This window comes from Equus przewalskii, chromosome 4 (genome assembly GCF_037783145.1).
Source record: "Equus przewalskii isolate Varuska chromosome 4, EquPr2, whole genome shotgun sequence".
Lineage (NCBI taxonomy): Eukaryota > Metazoa > Chordata > Mammalia > Perissodactyla > Equidae > Equus > Equus przewalskii.
The window spans coordinates 13140843-13153407 of record NC_091834.1 but is presented as its reverse complement, the minus strand read 5'-3'; the positions used below and the strand labels follow the sequence as shown (position 1 = coordinate 13153407).

Genomic DNA, 12565 nt, shown 5'->3' with positions numbered 1-12565 from the left:
GATGAGTGGTTTTTCTGAAATGCAAAAATTTCTGAAATTAGTTTATTGTGGTATGCTAGGACAGAGTTTGTCGAAATGATTTCTGTAAAGGGCCAGATAGAAAATATGTTAGGTTTTGTGGGTCATATGTTCTCTGTCAAAACTAGCCAGCTCTGCTGCTGTAAAGTGAAAGCAGCCATAGGAAATACGTGAACAAAGGAGCACACCTGGGGGCCGGCTTGGTGGTGTAGTGGTTAAGTTTGCATGCTCCGCTTCAGAGGCCCAGTGTTTGTGGGTTTGCATCCTGGGCACGGATCTGGCACCACTCATTGAGCCACGCTGTGGCAGCGTCCCACATAGAGTGGAGGAAGACTGGCATGGATGTTAGCTTGGTGACAGTCTTCCTCAAGCAAAAAGAGGAAGACTGGCAACAGATGTTAGCTCAGGGGCCAATCTCCCTCACAAAAAGAAAAAAAAAAGAAGACGCCTGTATTCCAATAAAACTTTATTAATAAAAACTGACCCCCACACTGCAGTTTGTGGATCTCTCCTATAACATATGCTCTGCAAGTTAAGGTTCCTGCCTTAATATAAAGTCATAAAATAATAGAATATTTCTTTTCTTTTTCATGCAAGGCATCTGTAAGATTTCCGGAGAGTATTCGAACTACAGTTTCTTAAAACTTGTACCACATTATGGAGGGTCTTAAAAACAAGATGATCCACATTAATGATTCTGGAGATGTTTCCAACTCCATACCACATGCATCTAAGACCAGAAAGAAGATTCTTGATGTTCCATGAGTGCTCCATGGGATGATTCCACTGGGACACACAGCAAGTCCACAGCTGGTCCCTGTGGGGTTTCCTTCCTTAGATCCCGCTCATAGTAGACTAGGAGGGCCACAGACTGCCTTGATGCTCTAGACATTCCTGGTCAGGCATCCCTGGGTGTCCAAGAGGGCGCCAGATCAGCTCCTTTCTGGTGCCATGTTGTCCACAGGCATATTCCTGTTCATCGGCCAGGAATACAAGGATGTCTGAATGAGGGAGTCAGTCTAAGTGTTGGAGTCAGGCCACATGGTGATGTCTCCCTCAGGCCCCTGAGCCCTGGAAAATGCCTGGCAGGTGCCAAGGTGATGACTGGAGATGCCAAAGGTAGGAAGAGGCAGAGGTGAGGCCTGGGTACCTCTCCACTGTCTCATTGGGGTGGTGAGAGTCTCTCTCTCCTCCTTCTCTCTGCTGCTTGAGACGTAACATTTGATAGATGCTGGATGATTATTTTGACTTTGGCATTGATGGTGTGAAGGGCAGGCTGCCTCAGAATGTGCCACTTCGGCATGTGGATTATTTTGAACTAAAGACAGTCAAGACCCAACAGACTCAAGAAGAGCTGTTTACTTCCCCCTTAACTGCCTAAAAGGACTTAGGTAGGTAGCCTGTACCAGGAAGTCAGCTATTACCAAAGATAACTTTCTTTTACATAAAAAAGACTTCTGTGCATGGCAGGACAAACATTTGTTTACCAGACATTTACTCTTCCCATCTCCCTGTGAATTATCTTCCTCCCCTTGAAGCCCCAGACCACCTACCATCGTCTCCTCAGCTCAGAATAGCATATAAGCCTCAATTGCCTGACTTTTCTTTGGGCCTTCTATTCTTATGGGGCCCCTGTATGTATGTAATTAAATTTGTTTTTCTCCTGTTAATCTACCTTATGTCAATTTTATTATTAGGCCAGCCAAAGAAGCCAGAAGGACAGAGGAGGAATTTCTTCCTCCACTCTAGCATAGTGGATATTGCCCACGTGTGGTTTTAGTGATCTTTCTACTGATGGCAGGCGCTTAAGTGAATCTGAGGAGACTAGACATTCCTACAGGCAGGGCTGACCCTAATGACAGGAGAAATAATCTCTAGTTCTGGTCTAGAATACATTCCAAAGTCAGTGTGCAGACAACTTCAGCCTTTAAACAAGCCAAGAGAACTCTTGGCGCTTGGCACTTTACTCTTGTGGGTCCTCCTGTGCTGTTTCCTGGGCACTTTCAGGCTGCTCAAGTATCATTCGGTGAATTACTCCTTCAGGGCACTAACTATGCCGACTTTGATCTCTCTTTTTTAATGTACAGTTTTTGTATGTAAATTTCAAACCTTAAAAGACAGTTTCCCGGAATGGCATCCAAGAGATCTTATAGCCTGAGGATACTAAAACTATTTCTTGGGAGAACGATGCCGCCAAAGATAAATCTCTAAGTGTCTTTCTCTGGCTACAGGTTTTATGATCAACCCAGGCTGCTGTGAAGAGACCTAAAAATCAATGCCTCTCATTCCTAATGAGACCCTTAATGTGCAGCGTGATGACAGCCAGCGTGAAATCAAATACTGACAACTATACCCAGCACAAATATTTTTACTATGCATTTCAATTTAAACACGTGTCGAGCCAATTACATATTTATGGGGTTTAAAGACTATTCCGCTCAAGCCTTGGATAACACGCACTCTTCAAATCTCGGTTTAGTAGAGGAATTTGGTCCAATGGTCAGACCTCTCGCAAGTCTGTAATAAATCATCTTTGCAACCATAAGCATGTACAGTTGACTGCTTACCACTGCTGCACAGGCTCCCCCCCACCTGGTAGAATTTTAATTCCCTCAGTAAAATTGATTCCACCGGTTCTGCACATTATTCTCCCTGTCTTCCATTTAGCCCGTTAGTTTGCTGACAGTAGAGTACACAGCACTTAGCAGCTGGTTTGTGGAACCATCAGTCAGGAAATTGTATGATAAATAGGAGGTAGCCAGGCTTAGTGGCACTTCCTTCTGCTTCAGCAGTTTTCGCCTGACTTTGGAAAAGTCATCATGTGGTGTTTTGTCAAGGGCCAGAACAGGAGATGGCTGCAGTGCGGTAACTTATTACACATACTCTTGAGTTATGATGCTCCGCAGCTGCGCTGCTCATGTGTAAATAATAAACCGTGAGGTGGATAATTATGGTGGCTGCTGGCGACACGGGCCTGGTCTTGTCATGTGGGTTTTCTTGGACAGCTTCTGGGGCCCGTAATGGAATGTCCTGCTGGTCTTCCGCACAGAAACAACAGCCAAGATGCAAGGGAAGCACTCAACGTTTGAGGGTGCGGGAGGTTTTTTTTTTTTTGAGAGATGTGTTAGGATTAATGTCATGTGATGCCACGTATGTTAGAGAACATGCTCACACTGCTTTTTATTCCCTGTTTATAATGTTAAGCTGTGCTCAAACATGTCTTGAATTGGACGAGGGCTATTCCATCACGTTTTCCCAGAAAGTGACTTAAGAGGTGTTATTTCCACTGATAACTGACCCCGGGTATAATTGTTCGCACAGACTTCATCAGTCCAGCAGAAGTTATTTTAAACTAAATTGAGAGGGAAACAAATAGAAATAGTAAAACAGTTAAACAAAAACCAGATGTCTTTGCTCAAATCTAATCACATCCATTTATTTTTCGTTCTTTATTTAACCTAATTCCAGAATGCAGAAGTCATACATTTCCTTGGGACATAAATAAATACTTTGTACCGTGTTACAAGATGCATCACATACTTTCAGTCAGAATTAATTTATTTTATTAAAAATATTTTATTTATTTCTTTATTGAGGAAAATTAGCCCTGAGCTAACATCCACCGTCAATCCTCCTCTTTTTGCTGAAGAAGATGGGCCTTGAGCTAACAGCTGTGTCCATCTTTCTCTACTTTATATGTGGGACGCCCGCCACAGCATGGCTTGATAAGCTATGCGTAGGACCGTGCCCGGGATCTGAACCGGTGAACCCCCAGCCGCCAAAACAGAGCATGCGGACTTAACTGCTATGCCACTGGGCTGGCCCCCGGAATTAACTTTTAATTTCACAAAACACTATAGACTCAGCAGTGAGAAATGACTACTAAATGCCATGGTAATGGTGTGTTTTATATTTTCCTCTCAAATATTTTTGCAATGCTTGGTCATTTTCTCTTTCATTCTGAAAGAAAGAGAGTGAATTAAAGACCTGTTAATTTTTTGAGACTGAAAAGATGACAGTGCCTTTCAAATGTCTGTGCTAGCCTTGCAGGTTTTCCCTGGGAAAGAGATTTTTGTCCTGCTTGGGTTCACGGATTTGATTTTATAGAATTAACTGGTTGGTCTTCACCCCTGTGTACGTAACCACTGCGGCTTCACTATAAATACTCAGGTGAAGGATAGTGCCGATTATTTCCTGGATACATGAGGTATATATTGAATGTGGAATAAATTCACACATTTTGAGCCCTGTGTGTATGAAAAATACGGATTTGTGCTTCATCGTAATTCTTAGTTGCACCCACGTATAGAAGTCAGATACAGCGAACACCCACTTATCAGTGGAGAAAATTTAATCACACAGAACACAGCCAAGAGCCAAAAAGTAGAGAAGCAGAAATGTCTTCCAACTCTGACATAGTTGTCACAGTGTCCCTTGAAATGGCCATATAAGATGTGTGTGGGAGAAGCCCTGAGGACGTAGATCAGACTTTATGAATGCTTAATTTACACACAGTTCTAGTAGGTTTATTTCTGCAATTTCCAAGAGTAGATGACATGTGTAAAGTTTGAAGTATGCTGGAGGCTAGTGTGTTCGCATCGGCAGTGACCACTAATGGGAGAGGAAGAGAAAGAAGAGCCATTCCCGTGTCTGATGGCTGTCCACCTTACCCCAGACTCCAGTCTGATTCTCTGGGGCCTGTTTTAAAACCTCAAGGCAGAAGCATTCACTGAGTATGCGTCAGACTTTCAAACTAGCGAAAAAGATTACTCAATTTTATATTGTTAATAAGGATGAACCATTTTCATTGAAAATGGTTAAATAAAGTCAAACGTTTTGGCTCTGCGGGGTTGCTGAGTTATGTGGGACACTGAATTTGACAATGGTGTTGGATAAACTTTCGAACTTAGCCCACCAGCTATCAAGATTCGCATTACAAGGAAACCACCTCTGGCATCCTTTTAATGTTAAATTCTAAGTGGAGCACTTAAAATAGAATTGAATTTTTCATCTGAACTTTATAAAATGTATAAAGTGTGATAAAGGATCAGCTAGTTGTTATACCCATCACCTGTTGAATTTCCAGCATCGTTGTCCATGACGATGTCACAGTGACAGTGATGTGACAACACCAAGAGGATGCCTTTCCTCCCTCTCTACCATCCCCCACCCCCCTTTATCTTACAACAAGCACGAAATACAGTGAGCAATTGACCTTTTCAGATAATACTCCTCTTCTACTCACAGAAATGTTCTAGGTTCTACATCTGGTAGAACCACAGCTTTGGGTACATCCTTCGTTTCATCGATGCTACGAATAGTTTTTCACTCATTTTTTTCTCGTGACTGTACTCTTCGATTCTCAAGTGAAGGCAGCAAGGACAAAGCACAAAACAAGGGAAGTGAAACATAATTTTTTTTTAAGTTTTGTTTACATTCTAAAAGATACTTGAAGAAAATTTGGAAAAAAGAGAAATGTATAGGGAGGAAAATGAAACCACCTGACTTCAACATACACACATGTACTAGTCACGCTTAAGGAGCTTAAGGAAATTTACAGGGGGAGTGCCTGTTACACCCTCCTTGCTTTTGGCACAGCCCCTCCCACCGCCTTCTTCCAGCCTTCGCTCAGAATCGGTTTGCGGTGCCTCCTTTGGAATTGTCTGGACCGCTGCTCCCCTCAGGTCCAGGCAAAATCTTCAGACTTTTAGAAATAGCTGGAAGCCGTTCTGAGGCACGTTTGGTGTACACACCAGTTCCTGGGAGTGTTTGGGGCAACAGCGGCCTGATGGCCACGTGCAAGCTGCCAGGACCACCGCGTGTGGAAGGTGGTGTTTGAAGAACGAGTTCGGCGTCTTTGCTGTAACACGAGGCTCATAGCCGTGGAGTCACACCTCCAGGTTTTGGACTCCTTTATTTTGCTCCTTGACACTTGGGAAAACTTTAGGGCCCGTTCTTCTAATGATAAAATCTGGAGATACTCTCAGTTTTTGCCGTGAATTACTATTTAGAAAAAAATCTTTGTTTTCAAATTTGCCAGAGACGTTCTGTGTAAGTTATTATGAGTGAATAGGAGGAGAGGAGCTATTTTAAGTGAGTGCACACACAGGAACCCGGGGTCGTTGAACACCAGTCAGAGCCAGAACGGGGGGAGGCGAGTCTGGGTCCAAGGCGAATGTTAGGGATGTGGGGCAGGGCCACCTCAGTTTGCGCCAAACCTCCCTCTGTCTGTCCGAGAGGGTTAGCTCATCTCTTCCAGCCAGGCCATGAAGCATTTCTCTGGCCCAACTGTGGATTTGCTGCCCTTGTGTCGGGACTCTGGAGGCCTAACTCAGGCCAAGAAGGAGGGGAGCATGCATTGAAATGTTTAAAAAGTGTGTGTGTGTGTGTAGTAAGTACGTGGTTGTATATGCCGTGGATTTTAGCAGGGACTTCAGCAAGGACTCCTTCCCTTAAAAAGCATCATGGATATGGGAGAAAAGAAAGTAGTATTTATGTTATGGCTTTGTTTAAAATTCACTTGACAGCATAATTTTTAAGCTAAGTAAGTGTCTTGTAATCTGTTGCTCTTGGTTTTGTGGCTCCTTCAGCCCTTCCACTCGGGCCAGGCTTTCTTCCAGACTAGGTGGATGTGTTGTTCCTCTTTCTTGCTTTTCTGTCCGGGTTTTAGTTGCATTCAACAGCTCTGCTTTCTCAGGTGCGGGTGTTGTTTACTTGATCATGCATCTGCGGTGCCTCCTGGAGCCTCATAATGAACTTTAAAGAGTTCCTCCACAACTTCTTGAAGCAGATTCAGTGTCAGTTGTGACGATAGCATAGCGGGGTTGCTTCGTGGATTGGAATTCTGTTTCCAAGTATTCCGTTTATACAGTTTGAACTTTCTTTTTCAGATCCTCCTCATCTTTTTCCTGCATTCCATCCTCCTGTACCCATTGATGCGAGACATCATGAGGGGCGTTACCATTACGATCCGTCTCCGATTCCTCCGTTGCATATGTAAGTACTAAAACTTTACCCATTAGTGACAAAATACTGGCTTTTATTCTCTCAGGATTTCGTGCTAACGGTATGGCTCCTGAGCTTTGAAGAGGCGATAGAAGTCTAAGATTTACTTTTGAAATACAGCAGGCCTGTTTGTTCCTGGGCTCACTGAACCGAATCCCGCTGCCTCCTGAAGAATGCCTGTCACACTAGGTGGCTGGCAAGTATTTCCTGTATATTTTGCTGACGTGTGTTCTGTGGGCTGTAAATACTAAATTAAAAGTTAGAGGCCTAATGCAAGGTTACCATTCAGAATACGCGTTTGGTTTGAGAGTGGGTTTGACGTTTTTCAGGCTGAAATTTCTGTTAGGTGAAAGTCTTGTCCCAGGAATCACAACGAATCATAATGAAATTTTTATGGTAAATTTTCATAGCCGCCGTGTACGTACACCAATAATCGTTTGATCGATGGCAACGTCACCCAAACAAAATGGCAAATGTGATTGAGCACATGGTCTGCACAAAGATAAAAGGAAAGAATGGCTGTGATAACATACATTAGAAAGGGGAGAAGAAAATCTCGTGGAAATAAATACTGTTCAGTTTGGGAGGAAAAAGAATAGCGGACTCGCAAACTAAAGAAGTATTCTTTCGTAGTACTGTCCAGAAAACTGTCGTGTACCGTTATAAGTGGAGCCGCTCTCTGGGAAGGGCTGTCCCTTACTAATGGCCTTGATATATACATGTGTTCGGATCTAGTAATCAACCTTCCTTCTGAGACAGTAAAGTTAGAAAAGCACAAGTAATACTTTGAAGAATAATGCTTGTTATTTAGATGGTAGATTGCATCTCCATGGCTATTAGTTACAGCTGTGTAATTACATATATGCCAAAGAAAAATGAAGTTGTTTTAAAACAAGTCCTCCTCTGTGAGCAGAATTAATTGATATTAACAACCCTAACTACATGCCCAAGTACACATATAATATTTTACCAACAGTTTTCTGGATCCATCTCCCATTACTGAATTGTAATTTCAGAGCAGATTTGCCCGGAGGTAAGTAATAAATCTGTGTTGCAGACTTCTATAAGCATTAAAGGAGAAGTGGGTATTTATAGATGGAGAATACAGAAACTTGTGACTTATTCTTCGACTTTTCACTGGAACACAAGTAAGTATTTACAGGGTTCTAAAGCCTGCTAAAAATACACTCAGATAAAACCAAGAGGCCAATTTAAAACCCCCTATGCAGAGACAAGGAAATTCCAAATTCAGGCTGAAACCTGCCATTTCATTCACCCCATTGCGCAGAGGTTTTGTGATCCAGATGGGACCATAGGGGTCTCAGACGAGCATCTCTGCATCAGACGAGCCCTGTGGTACAGAGCCAGCAAGGGCTAGCGTGGCCTTGGAGACACAGATGGCTGATTCCTCCCAGGCTTTGGACTCTGCAGTGATGTGGTCGTTTAAATCAGATTTTCCATAGAATTTCAGAGTTCTTCACTCTTTCAAAAGTCACGTTATAGAGAAATTCCAAAAAATGAGTTTATATGATGGAGTGAACCAGTTCCTCTGGGTTCGTTATAGTTTGCCTTGTCATTAAATTTAAATATGAATTTATCCATAAAAATCCCTGGTCTTGGTTCTTTGGCAGAATATAACAACAGCAAGCCCTAATATAGTCCACACTGTGTTATAGTCCACACTGTGTGTTCTAGGCCCTGATGGCTGTACCTGCACTGTTAGCTCCCTAGTGATAAGAGCATCACAGGGTAAGACAGGTCAAGTTTGGAGAATCATGGGGGAGGGGCCCGCCTTTCAGATATGATTGCTGAGCTGGGAGTGTCACAGATTTTAGTACTTCCTGCTTTTCCAGCCGAGGATACTTTAACAGAAATTGGCTAGACTATTCTCTAGCTGCTTAAATGTCTAGTTATCGAAGATTCATGATGTAAGGCTGGTTGATAATCCTGAGCCTCAAAAGAGGAGTCCTGGAAGGTTCTGAGAGCGAATCTCATTTCTGTGGTGAGTCTGCTGAGCACCTGGGTCTGGGACTGCTGGTCCTCACGGGGTCCTGGATGGAGACCCTGAGCTTCTGCACTAGGTTCGGGGAGCTGGGGCAGGTGTCACCTCTGTGCCTTTCTAGCATCACATTCTCTCTGCATGGCCCTCCGTGGCCTTCCCTTTCTGCATGGCCAACTCCTGCTTCAACCCCTCACCCTCACGGCCTCCTTCAGCTGTCACCTTTGCTGGCGGTCCCAGAGGCTCATCCTCAGAGCACCTCGCTTGTGCCTTTGTTGTAGCACATAGCCCCTTGCCCGGTCATTTCCTGGTTAGCACTCGCTGCCTTCTGCCAGTTTTGTGGACAGTGCCCAGCACTGGGCCAGGCACTTTGTAAAAGGTGCTCTGTAGATGCGCACATCCTCTAGTCTGGGAGACAGTGGAGAGCAGTCGGAGGGCTTAAGTCCCATTCTTGCTTTGCACTCAGCTGTGCCGGGAACTCTGGCCACTTGGCCTTGCATGGATTGGTTTCATTGCATGGAAATGAAGTACTCTGCCTCAACCATCTCTCCAAATTGCAGGAAGAGGTCAATGAAACCGTGTTCACGTGAGCACTCTTCAAATCCCGGAGCTCTAAACAAATGCTGAGAGTTCGCATTTGAAGCAGTTGGGGCATGACAAATACTGAGCGTTTCTGTTCTGGCCTGACTCAGTCATGGATCCCCGGGTTGCTTTTGCACCTCCTGGGGTGTATAAGTAGAAGCCCGTGATCGCTTTAGGAGTGGAGGGTAATCTCAGCAAATATGGCTTGGTTACTGAAATCTTAAAAGCACCTCTTTGCCAAGGGATAAAGCAGTAACCTGGAAAAGTCAAAAGATTTTATCTAGAACTTGCATTCCAAAATGCTTGCTATATAATTATCTTAGTGAAAATGAGATCAAGTGAGCTTAGTAAGTTTTTAGAATAAATATTTTTAATTATAAGAAGACAAAATTTGGGGATATTCTCATTATTTTGTACACATAATTGCTCTTCTGGTGCCAACTTTAAAAATTAAATTATAAGTCTCTTGAAAACAGAATTTGTGTGGATGATGGAAATGCCGACAGATCTCTGTTTAGAAGGATGGCAGGCGCTGCGATAATTACGCTATCCTGTCCTATCATTAAAGATTCTATTGAAAGAGGTTTATAAATTGCTCCTCTTTTTAGATAAACCACCCTATATTAAGGCATCAACGATATGGTGCAGAATTAAATTAAAATCTCATAAAATGAAATATGTTCTGTATTAGCTGTTTGACACTTAATTTGCCTCTGAATGAGTAGAGGAAATCACAAATTAACCTGCCTTTGTTTTTCCAACCATGGCTTATTAGGTGTTGGAACAACTGCAATTATAGCCTAATAATAACCACCAAGCCTTATAAATATGTACGGAAATATGTCAGTTTGTGTTAAAGAACCCAGAGTGTTAAATGGAATGCCTTTAGCTCACTCTACTTGCTCTCACAGTGATGGCCACAATCGATGGTGAGTCAGCGTAGATAGGCTACAGAAACTTAAATTGTTTCAAATACAGTACTGGAAACAATATTAGAATTTATAGTATTTCCTTTCTTAACTTACAATCATGAATTTAGATTCAGGACTTATAAATGGGACGTGGAATACAGCTGTCATCTTTCCCTGAATTGTCGCATAAAGATTCTCTATGAAACGTCCGATTCCTGCATTATGTTTATTTAATTCAAGCAGTTTGAAAATTAAGAAACACTGGATATGGGGAATTTTCCCTTTTCTTCTGAAAGTTATTCTTCGCTGAATTCACCAGAACTTATGCCCAATAGATAATTGGCGTGTCTCCCTCTCTCAAATCATTTGCTTTGACCACAAATTCCATGTTTTATTAAGCCATCTAGAAAAAAGCACAAGTTTTAGAAAAAAAAATCAGTGCGTACATTTTATTATATTACTGAGGTTATTTGGAGCATTAATGACGGAACCTGAATCTATATCCACATAGTCGAGGCTGTAATTTTATGTGTGTGTTTTAACTTCTTGGTCTTACCTGTATTTCATGCCTTGCATTGTTTACCTCAGGGCTGTAACTTTGTGTGACTCCAGGAGGCATTATTGTATTCTTTGGGAATGGATGCTGCTCTCTAGGCTAAAAATTACTGCTTGTTTTGAAATTTTGCTTGAAAATTTAGACACTTGGAATATTACACCCCCCTCCTTCAGAATACAGTTGTATTTTTAAGTGATACTTTCACAATGATGAAGAAACTACTCTTCCTCTTGCATTTTGAATGTGTGCTTTTTTTTTTTAAATTTAATGTTAGAACTCATTTAAGCATGCTTCGTTTTTAAAACTAGACATGGTGTATTCATAGAAAGCCAAATAATAAAGTTTTAAATTCCACAGTCATTCTGGATTTTCACTTGGGAAAAAATATCTTTTACATACAACTTTTTTAAGCTAAAGTTTTCTAATTTATGACCACTATGAATTGAATTTCAGATTGTCCATTTGCTGCATATAGGGCTCTGCAATTCATTTTCCAAAGCAGGATGCTTAATTACTAATCCATTACTCTAATTCAGGCCCCACAGATGTTCTTGCCAGTTGAGCCGAGAACTGCCCTTGTCCCATGCTGTGGATGTGAATGGGATGAACAGGACAGCATCCCGAGCCAGCACTCCTAGAGCCTGTCGCATTTCACCATCCACTTTATTAATTCATTTTAGAAGACCAGCCTCATCATTTCTCTCTTGGGGGAAATGAGCACTCGTGTTCTGTTCTATTCGGCAGTTCTTTTTTCTCTTAGTTCAGTCAGTGTGTCTCTTTCCAAGGCTGCCTGACTCACTGGAATTATTTCACCTAAGTGAGAAGAGCTGTTCTTCCCACTGAAAGTGGTCCACTTCCTGGCGCCTGCCGAGGGGAGTCACTGCATGGTAGATATTAACATGAGCTGTGAAAAAGAGTGCATTGGGAATAAGTCAGGCTTCGCCCCCGTGATTATGACTGCCTTTTAGCGATGAGAGCAGGCAGATGGAATGGTAAGTTTGCAGTATGAATTCAGTACATTTCTTTCTAGAGAGAAACTCTAAGACATATCATTATGATGAAAGCTTAGAGAAAGAAAGAGTAAATAGATGACCAGAGCTACTCCTCAGCTGCCCTCCCGCCCTGAATTCAGCACCTTGCCTGTGCTAGGTACTGTGCTTATTGGGAGCTCATAGAATATTTATTCAACAGCAGCCTTCAGTCTAGTCACCTGCTTAAAACTGTGATGGGCCCATAACGCATACTAGCCATCTCATTCTTTTCATTCCCGGGGAAGCCTTCAGTAAAATGTGGAGATTGAGCAAAACCTTATATTTAGGGGCATAACTAGTTTGGAATATTTTAATAGTCCAATTTAGAATTAATAAAGGGAAGTCTTTTCTTCCCAATAGTAAAGCGTAATGACAGAGTACGTCAAATACTGCAGCTAGCACTATCTAACACCCACCCTTCTTTCCCCCCCACCAAAAAGAAAAGAAAATGAACTAGGTTATA

At 42.4% G+C, this 12565-nt stretch overlaps 1 protein-coding gene across 8 annotated transcripts in view; it reads left to right on the top strand.

Annotated features, from left to right (window-relative positions):
* Window positions 1-12565, top strand: part of GLI3 (GLI family zinc finger 3) — a 263511-nt gene that overhangs the window by 142041 nt on the left and 108905 nt on the right. For all 8 annotated transcript variants that reach the window (XM_070615493.1, XM_070615492.1, XM_070615490.1 and 5 more), the window contains one exon: window positions 6909-7014. In XM_070615493.1, the coding sequence (XP_070471594.1) occupies window positions 6909-7014 (106 nt within the window). The remainder of the gene's footprint in view (window positions 1-6908; window positions 7015-12565) is intronic.